Genomic DNA, 24,011 nt, shown 5'->3' on the forward strand with positions numbered 1-24,011 from the left:
CTGGGGCAGGTAACAGTGGTACCTTGGTACTCTCGTGGTAGTGGGCTCCTCAAAAGCTTAAGTCTAAACTTTTAACTTTGTACTCCTGCTAGAAGTGACTTTAATCTGTGTAAATCAAACCGCGACATTCTCCATAGGCTTTAATAGAGATCCCGATAGCAGCGATTTCCACTGCACGCGCCTCCCGTGGGTCCCCTTCCTCATAACCTGGGGTGGATTCTTAAGGGGCCAGCGATCCTAAATGCCCTAGGCATTGTCTGTAGAATTGTCGTGGTTCTTATACCACTTTTTTGATATATGGTTTGGTCCCCCCCTGGGGCCCTGTGATTCCTGTGCTATTTATTGTGTTTATAAATGCTTGTTTGAATTGTAACTTTGTCACTAGCCTCATAAAGAGACTGTGGGATTCTGTCTAGAATAAATACATGTTCGAGGCATGTGGGCTGCTGAATTCATATCTGTGCATAGATCGCCGCCTAGTGTTTGGTCCGGATGTTTGCACGTTGTTGTCCTGGAAGAGTCTTCGAAGTATCCTGATATAGGTGACTCCTCCCCTGGACCACAGTGCGCATGGGCATCCTCTCCATCCTCAGATTGTTTTTTTCCGCCATTGGGTTCGGATGTGCTTATCTTAGCTCAAGTTAGGAAAATTTAGTTTAAGGCCAAAAGGCCTTTAGTTTTCGTCAGTACTGTTCCCGCTCGGTATTGACAGCTTTCTTGCTTAGTTTAGCAAACTTCTTCAAGTTTTTCGGATCCGTTTAATCCAACCATCGACCTTACATCGACGATGGAATTGAGGACCCCATTCAAACGGTGTCCTGTATGCCACGCCAAATATCCACATATCGACGTCCACCCGGTGTGCAACAAATGCCTCTCGCCGGATCACGACGAATCGAAATGTATGGCCTGTGCCCGATTCCGATCCTAGAAGACTCTCCGGAATCGACGAGCAGCGAGATTAGAAGCGCACCAATCGGCACCGGCCCCGGCCAACATCTTCAGCACCGAGGACGAGGATGTTGAAAGCGTGGAAGACATAAACTCCAGCCCCGCTTCCGAACACGATTCCCGATCGGAAGACGCCGATGAAGCGCTTTTTCACAGGGAAGAAGCCGACGATGAGGTAGGAGACTACGATGAGGCCTTTGGGGCCGAAGAAGATAGCTCTGGTGAAGAGCAGGGCCTACCCGTCGAAACGGAGGCTATCAAAGTGCGTCATTCTACGGCTCCGGTCGAGGGATCGCCTCCGGGCCTTACCCGAGACCAATCCCGCAGTTCTTTGGCCCCGCCTTCGGGCCCGGCCTCGAACATCCAGCAAGAGCCATTATTACCGAAAAAGACTGGTTTCCCTTCAACGAAACCGAAACCAATCGTCGCACCGGTTCCCCAGAAACCGAAAGTGAAACTAGCAGTGGTCGGCTCGAAGACCTCCACTCCTTCGACGCCAGCACAAACCGTCGGCTCCGAACGCGCTAAAAGGGATTTCGGTGCCGAACTCGCTGCTGCGGACATCGGTACCGACCCGAAAAGGAAGGCCATCGGTACCACAAAAGCGCCTCGGCACCCGACACCGAAGCCATCGGCCCCGACCACCAAAGTTAAGATGGCCGCTCCATCGGAGTCCACTTCGAAGGCAGCGACACGGCTCAAATCATCGACTCCGTCGACCGCTACTACCTCTCCTCGAATCGATGACCCGGTGGCTCCGAAGCAGTCCACGCCTACCTCAACGGAACCACTCGGCACCAAAGAACCTTCGGCGTTCTCGGTGCGACAAGTTGCGGCGTCATTGCAACGCATTAGAGAACGGGCAGCCCTCCAGTCCACGTCGGGCCCCACCCGAAAAAGGCTCCGAAGGCACCTTCGGCAGCAACCAACATCACTTTTGGTTTGCCGCCGTCCACGGCGCCGAAGATGTTCGAGATCCGAACACGTGTCCGCCAGACAAGGTCCCCATCTACTGGACACTCTCCTACTGAGCCTTCACCGTCCCAATTCATCGACGCCGACACCGGCAGACTCATGCTCCGAAAACGGAAGGTCACGCCAGAGAAGGCCTTGGACTCTTACAGAATCCCTCTGAAGCAGAAACTGCCAGCAGAGTCGGAACCGGTTCTATATGAACGCCTGCATACCTCCTATCCGGATCCCCAGTCCTTTTCTCTGACGCCCTCCGACACGGACGCAATGGAGGATTACATGGGTGATGATACCACCTACCCTAGGGATATAGATCCTGAGGAGCAGCAGGACCCAGATCAAGCTTGGGATGACCCTGCAGACCCGGGTGCCGCAACAGATACCCAGGACACGCAGCTTTACGGCGCAAAAACATCTCCCACAGAGGACACTGCTGCCTTCAATGCCCTCATAGAACGTGCTGCAGCCAATCATGGAGTGCAACTCCACTCTGACACAGTTGAGGACGACTTCTTGGTGGACACTTTCGCCTCCTCTGAGAGGACTGTCAAGACTCTGCCCATGTTGAAAGGTGTTCTCAAGCCAGCAAAGGACATTTTCAAGGAAACAACCAGGGCACGGGTGCTGAACACCAGGATTGGAAAAAAATACAAACCTGCGCCCGGGGACCCTATGTACATTAGAGGTCAGTTACCTCTGGACTCCATGGTGGTTGCTAACGCTCGCAAACGAGCGCACTCGCAAACAACTGGTGATGCTCCTCCCCCAGACAAGGAGTCCAAAGTGCTGGAGACCTCAGGCAAGAGGATTGCAGCTCAAGCAGCAAACATCTGGCGCATTGCCAATACACAGGCCCTCCTGGCTCGCTACGATCGTTCACACTACGACACGCTAGAGTCACTACTCCAACATCTGCCAGACGAATACAAAGAGGCAGCGGAGCTCCTCATCAGAGAGGGACAACTTCTTACAAACGCATCCATTAAGTGCGCACTAGATGCTGCCGACACAGCTGCAAGGGCGATAAACACCAGCGTCATGCTACGCCGACACGCTTGGTTAAGAATCTCCAGATTCAAACCTGAGATTCAAAACAACATCCTAAATCAGCCTGTCAACCCCGACTATTTATTCGGACCAGAAGTTGACACCAACTTAGAAAAGATAAAAAAGGACACTGACACTGCAAAGTCAATGGGGGCTCTGCAAACGCAAACATTTCGTAGTGGCTCCTTTCGTCGCCCCGGGAATAGGGGAGCAGCTAGAGGACAGGGGTCACAGCAGACATACAATAAAGGGGGCACACAGAGTACCTACGATAAAAACAACAGAGGTGGATATCGTGGCTCCAGCACCAAGGGCAGAGGACGCGGTTACGGCAACACCAGGTCCTCACCCAAGAACAAACAGTGACGCCCTCTCCCTTCCCCCCGACCACGTAACACCTGTCGGGGGGAGACTCCAGCGGTTCCTGTCCACGTGGAAAGCCATCACCACGGACAGGTGGGTCAGGGATATTATCCAGCACGGTTACTGTCTCGAATGAACCTCCACTCACAATACCGCCAAAGCACCGTCCTATGTCCGCAGAGCACTTAGCATTATTGCAGCAGGAAGTGCTAAGTATGCTGCAAAAAGGTGCAATAGAGGTCGTACCCGTCAACCAGCAGGGGACAGGGGTGTACTTCCTAATCCCAAAAAAGGACGGGTCGCTCAGACCTATACTAGACCTCAGACCCCTCAACCACTACATTCTGTCGGAGCATTTTCATATGCTCACCCTACAGCAGGTTCTCCCGCTGCTCAGCCAGGGAGACTTCCTAGCCACTCTAGACCTCAAAGATGCCTACTTCCACATACCCATCCACCCATCACACAGGAAATATCTCAGGTTCACTTTTCAGGGACAGCACTATCAATTCAAAGTCCTCCCCTTCGGCGTGACAACAGCACCCAGGGTCTTTACCAAGTGCCTAGCTACAGTGGCTGCACATCTACGGCGACGACACATTCACGTCTACCCTTACCTGGACGACTGGCTTGTTCAGGCAAAGTCAGCCCAGCAATGTGCCAGCCACATGTCCCTCACCATTCACCTTCTTCACAGTCTGGGATTCTCACTAAATTACCCAAAATCACATCTACAACCCGCACACGTACAACAGTACCTGGGCGCGACACTAGACACTCTGGCAGCCACAGCTCAGCCAAATTTAGTGAGAGTCAACAGCATGCAACTGCTGATCTCCAAGTTCAAACCACAACACTCCCTTCCTGCAAGAGTGTTCATGCAGTTGATAGGCATGATGGCCTCCTGCATTTTCATAGTCCCGCACGCAAGACTACATATGCGCCCGCTTCAGGAGTGCTTAGCACGTCAATGGAATCAGGCTCACGGGCAATTAAAAGACCTAGTGTTGGTGAGCGGTCGGGCATACAACTCTCTGCATTGGTGGAATCCACAAAACCTTTGCAAGGGCCGACCGTTCCAAGAGCCTGTTTCACAAATAATACTGACGGCGGACGCGTCTCTCCAGGGATGGGGAGCTCATGTACTCATTTACACAGTGCAGGGACTATGGGCAACACAACAAAAGAAGATGCACATCAACCTTCTGGAACTGATGGCAATCTTCCTGGCAATGAAGGCATTCAAAGTACACTTGTGCAACAAAGTCGTGTTGATCCGGACGGACAACATGACTGCCATGTACTACATACAGAAGCAGGGAGGAACACACTCTCCACAGTTGTCTCATCTGGCTCAGAGCATGTGGAAGTGGGCCATTCAGAGGAACATATTCCTCATGGCGGATCACCTCCCGGGCAAGGACAACCAGATGGCGGATCTGCTCAGCAGAGACAGCCACCAGATGCACGAGTGGGAGCTACACCCATCAGTACTCCAACCGTACTTCCAACAGTGGGGTCACCCAGAGATAGACCTATTCGCCACAAACGAAAACGCAAAATGCCAAAGCTTTGCCGCCAGGTTCCCACATCCACAATCGCAGGGCAATGCGATATGGATGAACTGGTCTGGCAGATTTGCGTACGCTTTTCCCCCAGCGCCATTAATACCACTGGTGGCACGCAAACTGCGACAGCACTCACTGACGCTTATCCTAGGTGCTCCAACATGGGCGCGCCAGCCATGGTACACCACCTTTCTGGAACTTTCCGTGGTGCCGCATCAAAGGCTGCGGATAAAACCTGCACTTCTAACGCAGAGCCATGGCGAAATTCAGCACCCAGACCCGCAACAGCTGAACCTGGCAATCTGGCTCCTGAAGTCTTAGAGTTTGGCTACCTAAATCTGCCACCTGACTGTATGGAGATCATCAAGGAGGCCAGGAGACCCACTACCAGAGCTTGCTATGCAGCTAAATGGAAGAGGTTTGTCATTTACTGCACCCACAATGACATCAACCCGCTAGACGCATCCATTCAAAACATAATCTGTTACCTCTTACACCTATACCGATGCAATCTGGCATACACCTCAATACGCATCCATTTAACCGCGATAGCAGCCTATCTCCAGTACAGGCAGCACCTCTCTATATTCAGAGTGCCTGCCATCAAAGCTTTCTTGGAGGGACTTAAACGAGTAATTCCCCCGAGACACCCGCCAGCACCAGTGTGGAACCTCAACTTGGTCCTCACCAGACTGATGGGTCCACCCTTCGAACCTCTCCACTCGTGTGAGATTCAATTCCTCACCTGGAAAGTAGCTTTCCTAGTAGCAATCACTTCCTTGAGAAGAGTTAGTGAGCTCCAGGCACTAACCATTCAAGAGCCATTCATACAGGTTCACGCAAACAGGGTCGTACTGCGTACCAACCCCAAATTCATGCCTAAAGTAATATCGCAGTTCCACATGAATCAAACTATTGAACTGCCTGTTTTCTTTCAGAATCCACAAAATGTCGCTGAAAGAATGCTCCATACACTAGATGTGAAAAGGGCCCTCATGTACTATATAGACAGAACTAAAGACTTTAGGAAGACAAAACAACTTTTCGTTGCCTTTTCTCCACAACACAAAGGCAACGCCATCTCCAAAGCAGGTATAGCCAGATGGATCGTTAAATGTGTTCAAATTTGCTATCAAAAGGCTAAACGCACATTAACGATTCCCCCACGAGCCCACTCAACACGTAAGTTAGGGGCGTCCATGGCTTTCCTGGGAAACATTCCTTTACAGGAAATATGTAGAGCAGCCACATGGTCCACTATACATACATTTACCAAACACTACTGTGTAGATGTACACTCAAAACAGCAGGCAGCTGTAGGACAGGCTGTTCTCAAAACTCTTTTTCAGACCGCTGCAGCTGGCACTGGTGGCCGCCGCTAATAGGAGGTACTGCTATGTATTCTATGCACAGATATGAATTCAGCAGCCCACATGCCTCGAACTGAATATGCTACTTACCAGTATGCATCTGTTCTTGGCATGTAGGGCTGCTGACATTCATATCGCCCACCCTCCTCCCCGGCGCCTGTAGCAGCTGCAGCTCTCAGAATTAATGTATAGCATGGTCATCACTTTCTGTATCTACTCCATCACTGCCACAATGGCGAAAAACAATCTGAGAATGGAGAGGATGCCCATGCGCACTGTGGTCCAGGGGAGGAGTCCCCTATCTCAGGATACTTCGAAGACTCTTCCAGGACAACAACGTGCAAACATCCGGACCCAACACTAGGCGGCGATCTATGCACAGATATGAATGTCAGCAGCCCTACATGCCAAGAACAGATGCATACTGGTAAGTAGCATATTCAATATTTTATATATATACCTGTGTGGGCTACTCTTTCATTTGGTTATTCAAGAGGTTATCTATGGTAAAACAATAAGCTTAACACTCCTTCAAGACTTAGCCTGAAGGCTGCTCTCCACAGCTACCACTAGGATAGCTTTCTTTAAAGGTTGTCTTAAACCTATCATCAATAAGAGTCGAATTGGACTGGTGCAAGGTGTCCCCTATAACTAGGAGACAGCATATGCCAGGCCAACTTCTCACACTTAGTGTACATGTGTGTGCTCTATGCTTATGAAATCTTAGCATTGTCATTTTTATTGCGCCAAGACGCGCATGAGAAACTGGATCATCTTTAAAGCAACTGGAATAGATGCAGGGAACAACCACTTCATGTGGGACATGGGCAGCATCCAGAGATAATTTTGGTCGATGCTAGATTTCGATGATTTCTCGTCCGAACCATGTTTCCAGATGTTAGACAGGATTCAGCAATTTCTAAAGTAGTTATGATCCAGTGGTACCAGTTGGCTCTGTGCACCATTAACTACTGTCATTTGAGTCATAACAGACTGTTTACAGGCATGGCGAACGGCACTGATGATATCAATTATTTCTTTTTTGCCTCAAATGTGGACTCCACAGCCATTGAGAGTTGTCTTGATGGCTTTTTAGTTACTAATTGTTTCTCACTTTTTAATGCCATGTCAGTGCTCTCCCCTTTTGCACCACCAAGGATTCAAACCTTGCCAGAACTTTTGATGACCAATGTTAGTCACAGGCCTTCAATTGGATAATGAGTGGGGTTTAGGTAACAAACTTGCGGTAGCACGCCCATAAGTTTCTCTCATGCATCCCTAGGGTGTCAATCTTTAAGGTCACACCCAAGCTCTAAGCTAAATTCTACATTAAGATTATCCTCAGAGCCATTCTGAAGTACAACAGACATTTTCACACATTAGGAATTGCTGTAAGGTGCAAAAGCTTTCCTTCCCACCATCAGCAAGGCTGTAAGTGTGGAAAGAGAAACAGGCAGCCCTTTGGCTCTTCTTCAGTCTTCTCCTTTATGGCACAAAATGCATCACCGGGTAGTATTTCTCTTAGATCATCTGTGAAACTAATTCTGGCCTTACAACAGGCCAAATCAATTCAATTCACAGCATTTCTAGAGCCTGATATGTAAAAGAACTCCGACCTCTTCTTGCTTTGTAAATGCGAGGGACTTTGAGCAGTTCCAGCTTATTGGATCTTAAGGAATCTGGTGTGCGCATAGGGTTTCAATCATGTACTGAAGGTACAGAGGACCTCTATGAGTAAAGGCTCTAAAGGCTATTTTCATGTTCTTTAATTTACAGAGGCCTAGACCTCGCTTGAGCTACTGCGACTCCCAGACTGACCGCTGACTTCTACTGACATTAGCTCCTTCCTAACCTGTCTGAATGTCTCAACCTCTTGTTATGGTGCAGACTGTGCCAATCAAAGTATCAGTGATGCTTTTTCTGCAAAGTCAACCTCGGTGCCCGGGATTCCAAACTAATCTATTAACTATACCCTACGACTGATTTTTTTTGTTTGTTTTTTGATTAAAGAGTGCCAGAAATAGATATGCAAACTGTATGGATGAGAAAGATGCCAGGGATAAAGAATATATTATGCTCCAAAATATTGTTTAGGTTTTGGGGTAATTTTTGCACGGACGCTCTTTGTTGCAGAGAGATCTACCCATTTAGAGATGAAAAAGGTAAAAGCCTATCAGAAAACACCTGCTGACTGAACATTCTTAAACAGTGTTCACTTGGATTTACAGAATGCCTATGTGGTGAGTTATAACTTTCTACCCCATCTCGTATGTGCACACTTTTATCACCTCTGTGATAAAAAAAAAAGCTACATAGGTATTTGGGACTCAAAATGCTGTTGCGCATAGAGCAGGCAATGGCTTAATATCTTCATTGAATCCCTATAACAAACAGGAGACAGAGCCAGCCCTTCCCTTTAATGAGGCATTATAAATCATAATTAGGGCAGCATTGGAGAAACCCCACTCCTTTTGTTGGACACCTCTAACTGCAAATTACTCACCTTAAGAAAATAGTCGGAAGCTGGACCCGGAGAATCATCTCAGCAATGCTCCTTCATGCCTGTTGATGGCATGATGTACCGCCTCTGACTCCATACTGCCCCGCAATTGATGGAGCAGAGCTTCATATAAGTGCCACCCCTGGGCACTATCGTCCGTTCCTTTGTTTCGGTGCCCTCGCACAAGGTTCCTGAGCTCTGCTCCCAACTTTGTCCTTTTCCTGGTGACTTCTAAATGATGCTAGACAGTGTGCTTAGGAGTGATGTCTCCTTCGAAAATGACAGGAGTGAAGCTGGGCTGCGACTCTAGCAAGAATTTTTTTGGAGAGATTATAGTTGAAAAGTCTTTTCTCCTTTTTAAGATTGGTCTTTGAAACTGCGTAATAGGCAGAATTACAGAGGCTTTTGGTCTGCAGCCTTTATCTGTTGGTCTGTTAAATTGTCAACCACACTTTACTTCCACCCATCATAGCATACAGCATAGGTCAATGGGCGAGAATGAAGCAGTGGGTCAGTCCACTTCAGCTATTGGCTCCCCTTTTGTGTGAGTGAGGGCATTTTACTTCTGCAAAATGTAGTTGTTTTCGCAGAAAAGAGTGCACTTTTTCCCAAGGGATTGGCAGCTACATTGTTCGCTTGCATTGATATGCATGGCTTTATATGCATACTATATTTTAATTTATTTTACCATTCTAAAATCTTTGATAAACCAATGTTAAGGTATATCATACACTGTCATAAACTATTGCAATATAACTGGCCATGCTTGTACATGTGCACAAGCGGTTAGCTTTGGTATACTTTGACAAAAAAAACAAGATGGCTATACAGTATAACAAAAAATATTCAAAAACATGGTTGCCTGTGCACACATGGGCCAGCATCTTGTTATAGTTTTTGCCATAGAGTATGCCTACTTAAACAAGCATTGACAATGTCATGCTTTGTGGCTGGATGTTGAAGACCAGGATTATTGGCTCTGTCAGTGCTTGTTCGGAAACCTGTCAGCTGTGCCAATGCTAGCTTCTTTTGATGCCAAAGCAATGAAATGCTAGCTGTTAACAATTTTATATGTAGACCTATTTTACACACTTTTTAATAACTGCATAATAATAAAATATTTAGGAAATACTATTATTAATGTAGTTGTGTTACTTTCTGTTCTTGTTTTCTCTCTTTAGAGCATGGGTCGTTTTGTATGCCAATGCTTCTTTCTGTTTTGAAAGAGGTAACTGAGACTTGTTTGTCTCAGGCTATGAATGCAACAAATGAAGATGCCACAGCACTCCTTGAAGCTGTTCAGAAGTTGTTTCAGAAAGTTTTGGAAACTGTTGCACGTAAACTGAGAAAGCAGAGAAACGAAGCTCTTCAGGTATTGTTTGCATGTGTGTTGCTCTTTAATTGTGCACAAGTACAGGTGAAACATCATGCAACTAATTAACTTGTTTGAAAATATGCCTATAGGATAAGTTGCGTTTGATTTGATTCTTGGCTCGTATATCATTCTAATTCAAGGAATGTGTGGTAGCAGCATCAATACAGCTCTTGCTACCATTGGTCATGCACTGAAACGTTTTGCAAACGGGTAGCATGCCACTGCGAGAGAACTTAGTTTTAGTGAAACATATTGGTAGGCGTTAATCAAGTTGCCATTCTTCAAAGTGTTGTATTTCTACTCATGTAAATTTTGGGACAATTTTGTGGCAGTTCTTTGTGAGTATATTAATTTTTGAAGGATACTACTAAACGCAGATTACTAACTTTAAAATACTTCACAGTCACAAGACTGGATCCGGAAACTTTTCTTAGCAGTGTTCCCACACACCGCTAAGTTTCACATTGGCTCTATACCTCCATTTAAGTGACAGAGTGGAGCTGTATGTAAGCGCCCTCTGTGTGCGCTGATGTCAGTTCCTTTCTTTCGGTGCCTTTCATCGCAAATCCATAGCTCCGCTTCCAATTTCGTTGGCCTTCTGATGACGTCTAAAAATGTGTGCTAGGGAACGATATCACCAGCTAACACTGCAGGTTTCAAAGCATACCACGACTATTGAAAACAGATGTCTGTCATTGTCCTGCTCCAGGCGTGTCGTTGGTCTCTGGGCTTAGGCCAATGCTCGAAATTGTGTGATAATTGTGTCCTCATGCAGCTGAAGGTGATCTGGGACAGAGGCAAAGCTGTACATCACTGAACATAAGAAGTCGTTGGGCCTTTGCCGAAATCCCTTTGCAAGTCATGGCTGCGGACTCTGTCTCTCTCTAAGTGCACTCTTAAAGTCCTCTGGTAAGTCAAAACAGAAGTCCAAATGCAGACATAAAAGACCAAGTGGGACTCCATCTTATCCATCCCTCTGAACCCAAAGAGAAGGTGCACAGGTCATGATGGAGGCCTTCACCTTCGAAGTCACAGCTTATGAAGCAGGATCTTCAGCTGACCCCGGGCACCCCAAGATTCCCCTTGTTGACTCTACTTCAGATTGAAGAGTTCAACAAAACCATGCTTCAGATTTTTGGTGGGCTTCTGGTTCCCTCCGACACAGCTTTGGACCTCACGGAACCACAGGAGCCCCCAGTTGGGTTACCACCAGTGCCATGTCCTTTTTTTGTTTTTTTTTTGCTGTCTGACACCTTGGTACCCGCTTCGGACCAAATGCCGACACCGGTACAGGCTTCCACCACAGCTCTAGAACCTGCACTGGTCCTTATACTTAAGTGTCTGTACCGGTACAGGAAGAGGGTCCAGTTCTGATGTCAAGACACTGAAACAAATTCGGCTCAATCTTTACCAGTGTTGTGCTAGGAATTTACAAAAGCATGACTGGTCATCACGTACACTGACCCTTTGCCTCTACCAGGATGTATATCCTTGCAGAGGCTGCATTAGCTTTTTGACTGATTCGGAGCAAAGGACGCCCTAGGATGGTGGTGATGAGTTTCTAGCCGCTCTCTGCACAGATATTACATTTTACATGGAATTGTAAGAGGCGAGTGGGCTTGACACCTTTCAGGGGCAAGATTTGACTTGACACTTGGGTCACTAATGGGAGATAGTCCCTCCATTGCAATGGTGTTCTGGAAGGCAGGGGAGGTTCTGAATTTACTGTTGCCTTCAGTCAAGACCATAACAAACTTCCTGGCAGAAATGTTAAAGCCTGAGCCAGCTACCTCAAAGCTTTTGCTCCCTTTTAAGGAGGTCCTTACTGAACCTTAATGGCCACACTTGGTCAAAGCTATTTTCCTACCTACTAGTAAATAGGCAGGTGGCCAAGCATCACAGACCGGCTCCTAGGGATACTGATTTTGTTACCAAATACCCTCTGCAGATAGCCTTGAGGTTCAGGCCTCAACCAGTAACTTGAATTTCAATTAATTCCTAATGGATCGGGAATCCAAGAGGATTGAGGATTTTGGAAAGCTTATTGTAGGAAAGTACCCCTTTTTACATGGTCACCCCCACTTTTTGCCTGCTAAATGATGTGATTTCGGCTGAAAGGGCACTGGGTTCTTGCTAACCAGGTCCCCAGTACCAGAGCTCTTTCCCAAAACTGTAAAATTGTTCCTCCAATTGACACAACCTTTAACACCCTCTGTAAGTGGTACCCTGGTATCTAGGGACTGAGGTACTAAAGAGGACCCCTAAGGGCTGCAGCAAGAATTGTGCCACCCTAATGGGCCCCTCACCAAGTACATGCGAGACTGCCATTGCAGGCTGCATGTCTTGGTGCAGACAAGTGAAACCACGACATGTCACACATCCTAGGGGGCTCGTATGCTGGACCTACAAGCGCCTCTGGACCCTCCTCCTTTGATGTTACATATCCCTGTGTGCCACATCACTGCATATCATATTTGCAAGTCACCCCTACAGCAGGCCTAACAGCCCTAAGGCAGGGTGATGAATATTACATGTGAGGGCATACCTGCATGAGCAGATATGGCCCTGTGCTGGTCAGTCCTATCACTGCCAGTGCAAGTGGACAAAGAAGCCATTTTAAAACATGCGCTGGACACTGGTGAAAACAAGTTCCCCAGCTACATGATGGCTTCACTGAAAAAAGGGATGTTTGGTATCAAGCATCTTGTATTGGTAAACCCACACTGATGCCAGTGTCTGATTTACCAATACATGCACCTAGAGGGCACCTTAGAGGTGCATCCTGAAAACCTACCAGCCTCTGGTGCCCAGCTTGCCACCTGAGATGCTGTTCTGACCTCCTAGGGTGACAGCCATTGCTCCCAGGAGACCCAGAACAAAAGCCTGTCTGGGAAGAGAGTGTAACACCCCCTCCCACAGGATGACCTGCTGATTAGCCTCCTTGGGCCGGCGAGCTTCAAAGAAGCTGCTGCGTTTTAAATGCAAACCTGGCTCCCCTCACAGGAGTGGAAGCCGCCCCCCTGTCCAGTGCCTCGTTTACAATTAGGTAGTCAGGTAAGCGTTCCGCTTCCAGGTTAGTATCATCCCTAAGGTGGGCTACTGTCAGGTAAACACAATTTTTCAGAAGTAGCCATCTTTGTGATGGCATGCTTAGGAATTCTGGAGGTGGGTTATGCCCACTTCCCACAGAAAGTGGTCCTTTAGGGGGCGTAGTGACCCCAAAGGTCAGTATCCCATTGGATACTAACCTACACTCGCCTAACGCCCTTAAATTCAGTCCCTGGCACCAGAGAAGCAGATCCTGATGACTTAAAAAGAGAGAGGACACAGTAGAGCCGCAAAAGCAGAGAAGAGAGAAGCAGCATCTGACCTGGTACCAACCCTGCCGGCCTGTCTGCATCCTTCGCCGAAAACCGGTCCAAAGTCGACTCATCCTGCAGCTGTGACTACAGAAACTTGGGAGGACTGTCTGCCTTTGTTCTTAAGAATATCCAAAAGAGAAGACTCTGACGTCTCCATAATTGCCAAAACCTGACACCTGAAGCCACCACTGCACCCATCGCCTCCGGCCCAAGTTGAAGTGGGACACCGGTGCTAACAAGGTTCTCCAGCGCCCCAGAGCTCGTGTCCTTTGGTTTCATCCCTCCTGTACTCCCCAGCGTCACCTTCAGCCTCCTCACACAGGCCCCTTCAAATGCGACTGATCCGGTAAGGAAAACAACCTGACGCCTAACGAGACACCTGCACCCGTCTCCCTTGGACCTTGGAGAAGAGGACCAAAAGTGTCCTCCCGTCCCGGAGCATTGCAAGACCTGAGCCTACTTGATGCTTCAGCCCGACTAGCTTCCTAGCGAGATCCTGCAGCCTCTTTTTACAGTGATCGATCCCCATTGAAATGCATTGGGCTCCCAATGCTGATTTGCACCCTGCACTTGACCGCTCTTGTGCTGCTGGTGCTGCCTTGGAACTTGCCCACCACTTACCTTAACTCCTGGATATTGGTCCAGAAAGTCTATGTACTGTACCCGTTTACAGTACTTGTTCTTCCTTCCATAGTCTAACATTGCAGAACTCAGAAATTGCACGGTGTAGGAGAGTAGGATCTGCTTCTTATAGTTACCCCCACTTTTTGCTGATGTTTCACTGTTTTTCGACTTTAGTCTCGCTGGGGCCCTGCTAACCAGGACCCCAGCCTAGCTGCTTCCTCTCTAGAATGATTCCCAGTACTTTAGGTACACTCCAGATTGGATTCTGGGGTACCCTTATAAGACCCTAGTATATGGAGTATATGGTATACTATGTACCCAGGGCATAGGGACCCCAGAGGCCTACCAGGGGTTACAGCATGTATTATGCCACCCCTGGGAAGCCTTCCAAAATGGCACCACAGGCCTGCTACTGCAGCCTGGGTAAGGTGGCGCATGCACCCCTTACTGAGATATAGGTTCACTATATCTCTCAATATCACTACACATATAAACCTATCAGTCACCCCTATGGCAGGCCTTACTAATCCTGAAGGCAGGGTGCTGGGTTTTATGTGAGAGGGTGCCTATCCATGAGCAGGGCCCCACTGCAGCCTTCGGAACCTTTGTTCCGGGGTTGTTTGTGGTACAGCCAAACCATATACTCTTTAAATGCATTATAACCAAACGGTAAATGCTAACTTTGGGATGGCTGCACGGAAACATATTGTGTTTGGTGTCAAACACCTTGGAATCATACCCCCACACCTTCTATAGGGAGAGATATGACAGCACCGGTATACACGGTACCAGCTAACAGAGCGCTGGCATCACAAAATGGATGCTGCCAGCCACCGACACAAGTCTGCCCTCCTGCTTCTGAACGAAACTCCGGCAGGGGAGGCCTGGACAATAGGTTTCCTGTCACAGGGAGTTGTCACCACCTCCCAGACAGGCTTTAGTGTATTGGGGGTGGGTGGGTGCACTCCAAGAGGGCTTTGAAGTTCAGCACTGGGGGCACATTTGTTTTCCCTGTGCATAGTCCAGTTCAAACCGGCTGCAGGGGCTACCAGCCCCTGCTCTGGCGCGAAACTGGACAAAGGAAATGGGTGTAGCCACCCCTCTTTCCTGACCCTCCCATAGGTGGGTCCCTAGAGTTTGTCCAACCCCTTCCTTGGGGTATAAGAAAGGAACCCCTGGCTACAGAACTTTAGATTACACCCGGATGAAACTCTGATACTGAATCCTGGAACTTCAACTATCTACATTGAACTAGATGACTGAAGAATCTCCCTTGGAGTAAAGGAGTTACTCCCCTGCTTGGCAGGCACCAAAGACGCATCGGTCCGGTTTGCATCTCCAAAGCTCCCGCCGGACTCTGAAGAATTTTGCAACACAGGAGGTGGGTTTCCGTGGTCTCTGAGGTCGATCTGTGCACTCAGCAATTCTGAGGCCTGTATCCCTCGTGGAAAACCGTGCAACCCGAACCCCTGGACACCGCAACCATTTGCAGAAGCATCAGCTTTCCAACGACTTTTACAGCTGAGCTTTGGGTTACTGACCCCGAGCAGCATTTGCACCAAAGATTGCCCACCTTCACTCCACAAGTGTTCCGTGAGCAGGCCCTTTGTGTTTTCTCTCGATGTCCCTTTGCGATCCCTGGTCCGTCGACTGGTGGGTCTCTGTGAAGGTGACTAACTTTAATTGGGCTTACCTGGTTTCTCCAGACATGCCCTGACTCTCCATCGCTTGGGGAGTCCCCCGGACCTTGCCGGTCCGCACTGAAGCATCTTTTCTCTTCCTGCGTGGGTTGCTGTTGCCAAGGCTTGTTGGGTCCAATCCGGGCACTGACACCGCAGCACTCGACATCCTTCGTGGGACAGCTCGAATCCAGCTCCTGGTCGTCGTCGACGCCTGCTGGTCCTCGTGGCTGCAGAGTCAAGCTTCACCTCTTCGCACCTGAAACACTCGACATCGGTGGGCATTCGTCTATCGTGCCCCTGGTCACTGGCAAGTGACCCATATTCTGTCCCCTCTGCTTTCAGGTTCTTCTGATCTTCGATCCAGGCTTGGATCACACCGGACACTTCTCTCCTTCCCGGCAGCAGCACTTTGCAGCAGATCGCCATTGGAATCCACGACGATTCCTGACGCCATTTGACACCTATGCACCCGGCTTCCCTGGGTGAGGTAACTCTAGTACTACGGTGCTCCCGTGGGTGCTGGCCCTAGAACCCCCTAAGTCTAAAGGGGTTTGCTCAAAGTCCTCTCCGAAGTGTCCTTAACTTCTAAAATTCCAACCGCGACATTCCCATAGAATAGTACGGGACTTGCGGCTGTGTTCTCACACTGCACACGTCCCCCGTGGGTCTCCTGTGTCACTACCTTGGGTGGTTCCTTGGGGTCCCAGCGATTCTACATGCTCTAGGCACTGTCTAGTTAAATCGTGGTTCTTATACCACTTTCTTAATATATGGTTTGGTCCACCCCTAGGGCCCATTGTATATTGTGCTATTTACTGTCGTTTTAGAACTGTATTATTGTGTGCCTGGCTCTCTAATCTCATAAAGGGATTAGTAGAGTGTTTAGAAATAAATACATACATTTTATATATATATACCTTGCGTGGTTCTCCTTTCATTTAGTAATTCAGGAGGTTATAATCTGGTGAACCAAGCTGCTTTACACTCCTTCAAGACTTAGCCTGAAGGCTGCTCTCCGTAGCTACCACTAGGATAGCTTTCAATAAAGGTTGTCTTTAAACCTATCATTAATAAGGGTTGTTTGGACTGGTGCAAGGTGCCCACTATAACTAGTGGGCAGCATATGCCAGGCCAACTTCTCACACACGGTGTCCACTTTTTAAAGAGAAAAGAATTTATATTTAAAAACGTACTTACCTGAACGATATATCTGAAAGAGACACGTTAGTGATAGATTCCTTACCTTAGATTCCTTACCTTAGAATATCCCCAGGCATCAGTCTGGATCCGGAAAGTTTTTCGTCAGCAGTACCCCTGTGCGGAGGAAGGTGGCGTAGTGCGGCTCCGCGTCCGTCGCTGGCGCCGAGATGACGTCACAGAGACTACTTAGGCGCCACCCAAGCGTGCTGACGTCAGTTCTTTCTTTTTCTGCGCCAGCAAGCGCAGATCCGGTAAGAGCATGTACCCTAGTCATTTTTTGACTAAACCTTTTGACTTTTTGTCTTCCATTTTGAGTTTTGGACTCCTGGTGCCACGTAGGGATGCCTGGGTTTAAATCCTGCGGGGCTTGTCGCCGTATGATGTCGCCGACCCCCATGACGTCTGTCTCTACTGTCTGGGGCGCGACCATGACTCCCGGTCTTGTTCCGACTGGCTGGCCATGGTTCCGAAGGCCTTGCTGGAGCGGTCCCGCAAGCTGCTGGAGGCCCAGCAGTCGTCCCCGCGCCGTTTGAGGCCCAGGAGTCGTTCGAGGGACCTCGCGCGGAGCCATTGCCATCGCTCCTCGGGGTCGAAGTCTTCACACTCTGAATCGGGTAAGAGACGTCATAAGAAGAAGTCGAAGAAGCGTTTCTGCTCTCTGACGTCCCCCCGTCAGTCTCCGGACGCGGATGAGAGGGCCAGGGGTCCCACCCCCGCGGCTCCTTTGGAGCCTGTGAGTCCCGCGGCCTACCCACCTTATCCGGGTCTGTCGGCGACTCCTGCCCAGGTGCAAGCTTTTCTTGCTGCTATGGACCACCTTTTCAGGCCTCGGGCTCCCGCAGGCGTGCCTTCGGGCCCCATGGTCCTAGCTGAGGGCCCTCCCTTGCCGCTGGCTCCGCTGCTTGGACCGCCGGCGGCTCCAGTGTCGCAAGGTCCACTGCCGGAAGCTCCGGCGTCGCAGGGCCCTCGGCCGGCGGCTTCGGTCATGGCCCCGCCCGTGGCGGCGCTCCCGGCACCGCAGTGGGTTCAGTTTGTTCCACCACTTATCCCTTGCCCGGGTTCCTGGACAATTTTGTTCCTGGTTGGGACCCTAATTGGGACACGGAGCCGAACCAGCGCCGTTTGACCATTTATATTCCCATGTCCCTCCCCCACCGCTGCAGCCTGTTCCACGGGCAGTGGAGGAAGGGGACGACTGGAAGGGGTCTGAGGACCCTCTTGCATGGCAGTGCGGGTCGGAACAGGAATGGACAGAAGAGTTGGAGGATGCAGGTGGCCTTGACCTCTCATCTGAACCTGGTTTTCTTTCTCCTCCTGCTGTGGCTCTGGAGGAGGGCGCCACATACACTGTGGTGCTCCGTAGAGCAGCAGAGGCCCTTGACCTCAACCTGCCTACGGTGACCCTCAAAACTAATCTCACTGAAGTGCTTCAGCCGGCAGCAAGCTCTATGGTGCCCCTACTACCGTTCAATGAGACGTTAACGGACATATTGATGGGCCCCTTTTCTAGACCAGCCACGAGGGTTCCCGTGGATAAAAACGTGGCCAGGTGCCATCGCCTGACCCCGGGTGACCCTGCTTTTTTGACAACCCACCCTACCCCGGAGAGCTTGGTCATCCAAGCCTCCACTTCCCAAAGCGCATTCCCTACCGCCCCACTGGATAAGGAATCCAAGAAGCTGGAACAGTTCGGCAAGAAACTGTTTTCATCCGCCAGCTTAGGGCTGCGGTCGGTGAACCTCATGCCTCTTGAGCCGCTATTCCCACGCTGTATGGGAGACGGTTGCGCAGGTGCTGCCTCAGTGTCTGGAGGAGGTTCGGACAGTGCTTTCCTAAGCTGTTGCATAGGGGAAAGATGCAGCAAAGTTCGCCTTCAGGTGTGGACTGGACACCGCGGACTCGCTGGGTAGGGAGATTTCCAAAACAGTGGCCCTACGTCGCCACGCCTGGTTGCGGTCCACTGGTTTTTCAGGGGATATACAAAGTTCTCTTATGGACATGCCCTTTGATAGTACTCGCTTGTTTGGTGATAATGCAGATAGTGCGCTGGAGCGTTTAAAGGACTCACAGGTTACAGCCAGTCCCTTAGGTCTCTCCACCACGTGCCCGGCCACGTCTGCTTTTTGTTTCCTTCGTGGCCACGAAAGGGGTGCCCTGACACGTTCGTTCAGCCAGAAGCCTGCGCAGAGCCAACCTCTGTGCGGACGTGGTTCCCGCCGCGGCAGGACAGGGGGCCAGTGTGCGGGTCAGTCCACCACCGCAGCATCCACCTCAAAGCCTTCCTAATCTGAGCTTTGGGGCACGCCCCATGCCGGTGGGAGGCAGGATTCGCCATCACCTTCCTCACTGGCGTTTCATTACCTCGGACAGGTGGGTGCTGCAAATCGTCCGAAGAGGCTACTCCCTCCCCTTCGAGTCTGCCCCTCCAGCCATGCCACCTCAGTTCCACTGCATGTCGGGGGACCATTTTGCGCTTCTTCAGCAGGAAGTCACGGCCCTCTTGGCCGAGCCATCGAGCACGTACCTGGGCCAGAAGTAGGACGTGGTTGTTATTCCCACTACTTTCTGATCCCCAAGAAGGACAAAGGGGTCCTGCGTCACATCTTGGACCTCAGGAACGTCAACCGCTTCCTCCGGAAGAAGTTCAAGATGTTGACTCTAGCTCAGGTTTTGGCTGACCTCGACCCTGGAGACTGGATGGTAGCGTTGGACTTGCAGGACGTATATTTTCAAATCACCATCCTGCCGGCCCACTGGCGTTACCTGCTGTTCACGGTAGGCCACAAGCACTTTCAGTTTACCGTGCTCCCCTTCGGCCTTACCAGAGACCCTCGGGTGTTCACAAAAGTGATGGCGGTGGTCGCAGCTCATCTGCGCAGATCAGTGGTTCCAGTCTTCCAAATTTGACAGAGACTACTAGCCACAGATTCCTTCACGTAGAATTATCCCCAGGCATGAGACTGGATCCGCAAACTTTTTGCCATAGCATCCCTGCGCGCCAGGGGGCGGGGCGATACCACGTGACTCCGCCTAGGCGTCATCCGCGTACCTCACGTCAGCGAGGTCACCGGCGCGCCTACGTCAGTTTTTTCCTTTCCCACATGCAACGCGGATCCGGTCTTGCTACGGGCCTGTTTCGGGACCTTTTCTCTTCATCATTGTCCTTCTCTTGGTGGAACAGTGTGCGAATGCCGTCGGACTTCAAAGCTTGCACGTTGTGTTGGCGTCTTTGTCGGCGACGGACCCTCATCGCATTTGTATGTGGTGTTTGGGGGAGGATCACGGCACCACGGATTGTGAGGCGTGCCAACAGTTGAAGCCAAAGTTCTCTTGCCGCGTCTCTCCAGGTCGACCTCCTCCCCTCGATCGGCAGACGGCTTCAGATACAGCCGTGGTCGTAGTCATCGCCCTTCCCTGATGTCGCGAGAGTGCCACTCACCGGTGGGTAAGTGTCGCAGTTTGTCCCTGGGGGCCGGGTTTCGGCCTGCCGGGGGCGTGGACTCTCCGCGGTAGATGCGGCCCCGCCTGTCCTCCTACCCACCGTCTCCCGGTGATGGAGCGTCGAGAGTCCAGATGGAGACACCACGGCGTCTCTGCCTCGCCGCAAACTCCTGCGGTAGTCCCTGTGGTGTCGCGTGAGGTCGCCGGGGCTCGAGTCGCATCCCCGAGCCCCTCGACAAGGTGTCTTAGACCGAGGTGACGGCGCTACGGCGCTGGCAGCTGCTGGACCGGGCGGCGCCACAGAGTTCGTTGGACTCTTCTCGTCCCGCTTCGGGTCGAGGTTAGGCGCGACCCCCTCGCCCTCCTCCGGGGCTTTCTCGTCCCTCCATGCAGGCGGCTGCTTCGTTGGAGGGCAGTCTGAGGTTGGGTCGGCCCTGGCGGCGCCGCATGGCTCGCCGGACCACCTCTGTCGTATACTGGGCCGAGGCTGGCGGAGGGCTTCGTGTTGCAGATTAGTCTTCGGACACTCCCTCTTCTCCAGAGGCTGCCTGCATATTGGTGTCGGCCTCCCCGGAGACTGGCCGCCGAGTGGTGTCTTTTTCACCGGCATGGTCGAAGGGTGGCTGAGGCCGCAGTGTTCGCCAGAGGAGCGGCAGGTCCCCCATTCCTCGGCTTCTCCTACCTTCTAGGTATGGCCCCTGCCCGTTCTGCTTGGCTTGGGGGAGGACCACCTTAGTCTGCAGCCGTCGCCCATGGAGGAGCTGCTTTCTCCGCCGACGGGCCCTACAGAGGCGGGTGCGGCCTTTGCTCACGCGGTGTCCACGACGGTGGATATTCTGCGCATGGGTGACCCGATTGCTCGTTTTCCGACGGATCATCTCTTGGAGGTTCTCCACCAGGGCTCTGGTGGGAGGGAGATCTTCGTCCCTGACGGGGGCTTGGGGGCGTCCTGCCGCAGTGGATCCGGTGCCTCAGCACCCTCTACATCGACACCTTCCGGCGCCGCGTGACCCTGCGTGTCTCTCCCTCCACCCCTCTGCCGCCAGTCCTCTTTTGCGGACTGCCTTTCCCGCCCTGCTGCCGCTGTTGACTCCGCCCTCCCGGGAGGCCCGCTGGCTGGACTCTTGGGAGCGCAACATGTTTGCCTCGACCAGTGCGGTCCTGCGGGCCCTGAACACCTTGTGTGTCCTGGCTAGGGCCTCCTCTTGTCTGTGGGACTCAACCGAGTCCTTGGGGTCCGCAGCTTCTCAGGAGACTGTTCAGGCGGACTTACGGCGTCATGCGTTGGATGGCCGGGAGCTAGCGGCGTTTATTCTTTACTCCGCTCTAGACATCTCGGAGGTGCTGGGCCGGGCCATGGCTTCCTCCATTGTTCTCCGTCGCCATGCTTGGCTTCGGGACGGCGTCTTCCCCGAAAATAATCGGGAACGGCTCATTGATCTCCCGTTTGATGGTAGCCTGTTGTTCCATGCCCCAGCTGACTCCGCCATCCAAAGGTTCCTGGCGGGGCTTCGTCCTCCTCCCCCTTATACTTCTCCGCCTCCTCCTCCTCCTCCTCCTCCTCAGTGATTAAGGAGTTGAGCTGGTTCTGGTCCTTCTTGGGACAGTCGCTCTTGCGGTGCCGTGTGTTTTCTGGCCATTGAGTCCTCCTTGTGGGGACTTTGGCAATGTTGGCTGCTGGACGGCCCTTGTTCGCTGTGTTTCTTGCTAGAACTGTTGCGCAGACTGGGCCCACAGATTAGGCCTTCTGTTTTTCTTTGGGCTGATTGTCAAGCCGTTCACGTGGTGTTTTCCCTGTGGCTCTTTTGTTTTTACTCTGTTGCGGAAGTTCTTCCAAAGAGGGTTCCCATTGCTTGCACTCTGCTGGGGAGTTCTGGTGGCCCTTTGGTGCCTGTTCTCCGTGGCGTTTCTGTATGTTGCTTTGCTTCTTGAGGGCGTGTACGCGGCCCCTCGTGGGGGTGTGTCTAGCCCTTTCCTCTTCTCCCTTCTTTGGATCATTCTGTGCCCTCCCTTGTCAGGTGTTGCCCACTCGGTCTTCCTGGGTCCCTGAGCTACTTTTTCTAATCTGGCGGCTTGTCTGTTAGCGCCGCTCTGGTTGTCCTGTTGCCTTTCATCTGGTGTGGCTTAGCCTTCTTTTCCCTCGTTTCCTTGGGCCCTCTGGGCTCCCCCCCTGGCTTTGGGGGGAAGCTTATTGTCTTGAAATGGTGTGGGGTACTTCGGCCTCTCTGACCTGGCCCTTGGTTCCTCTATTGCGAGTGTGCGCCCCCCCCCTCTTTTCTTCTTCCCCCATCCTTCTGGGGTCGGTTGTGTTCTGCTTGCGGGGGCTCCTCTTGCCTGGGAGGGGCCGGGTTATTGCCCGGTCCGCAGGTCTTGTCCCCTGTGTGACCCTCTGTCCTGTTATGGCTGGGGGGGGGGGGGGGGGGTCCTTTCGCAGACCCTCCTTTCCCGTGGGTATTTATTTATTTTATTTTATTTTCGAGATTTTTATTGCGCAAACAAATACCCGAAGGTGTCTCGGCGCATGTGGCGGATAGAGAGACCGAGCAGCAGGCTTACTGGTTGAACAACCATGTCTTTAAGAGCCTACGAAAGCTCATCAGTATTGCTAGGGTATCTATTCTACGTGAAGGAGTCTGTGGCTAGTAGTCTCTATCAGATGTACTAGTTACTTACCTTCGAAAACGATGTATCTGGTAGAGACGATACTAGCTGCAGATTCCTTCATGGGCCGCCCTTCCTCCCCGTTATGCGAGGACCCATGGGTTGGTCTCGGCACTCGCCTCCTGGTGGGGGGGGCTGTCTCTTGTGAGTGCATTCCTTTGCTCTTGGCGGGTTGCTCAGTCTTGTTGCTGTTCCTTCCTCCCCTTGGTTCTATGGAGGATGGGGTTATGGTGCTCCTGTACCCCGCTACTCGGGCTGCTCCAGGTTGGGGGGGGGGGGGGGGGATTACCTTCAATCTCAGCCCTCCCTCCTTCCTCTTGCTGCTGGGGGTCCCTGCCCCTCTGCCGTCCTCTGTCTGGGGGTCACCTGGCCATGCCATGCCCTTGTTGTTGTTGTTGTCTTGTCCTGTCTGTTCTGGGGCTGGCTCCCTTTCCCTATTTCCAGGTGGGGCTTGTAGGCCTGCTACAGGTGTCCTGCCTTTACATGTGTTCCCTGTCTCCGGGGGAGGGGGTGGGGAGGCGGTTACATGCTGGCAGGGTGGCTGCTCAGGGCTCTGCTCTGTTCTTTATTCCACCCCTGCCTTTGGCGGCTGCAGCGTTGCACCGCTCCTTATGGTGTCGCTTGTCTCCATTCTTTGTTTCTACTCTTTCGCACACTGTTCCCCTGCTTCCACAGTTTGCCTGGTGGCTCCGCGTTGCGGCGCGTAAAAGTTCTCCGAAAAAAACTGACGTAGGCGCGCCGGGGTGGGGCTTATGTGACCTCGCTGACGTCACATAGGCGGACAACGCCTAGTCGGAGTCGTGTGGAATCGCCCCACCCCCTGGTGCGCAGGGATGCCATGGCAAAAAGTTTCCGGGTCCAGTCTCACAATCTGCGTCTAGATTCGTCTCTACCA

General features: G+C 51.3%; 1 protein-coding gene across 3 annotated transcripts in view; it reads left to right on the forward strand.

Moving 5' to 3' along the window:
- The window catches only part of NCAPG2 (non-SMC condensin II complex subunit G2), a 403,487-nt gene that overhangs the window by 290,225 nt on the left and 89,251 nt on the right, over positions 1–24,011 (forward strand). For all 3 annotated transcript variants that reach the window (XM_085631953.1, XM_085631952.1, XM_085631954.1), the window contains exon 23: positions 9,953–10,143. In XM_085631953.1, the coding sequence (XP_085488079.1) occupies positions 9,953–10,143 (191 nt within the window). The remainder of the gene's footprint in view (positions 1–9,952; positions 10,144–24,011) is intronic.

The sequence above is a fragment of the Triturus cristatus genome, chromosome 10 (genome assembly GCF_964204655.1).
Source record: "Triturus cristatus chromosome 10, aTriCri1.1, whole genome shotgun sequence".
Lineage (NCBI taxonomy): Eukaryota > Metazoa > Chordata > Amphibia > Caudata > Salamandridae > Triturus > Triturus cristatus.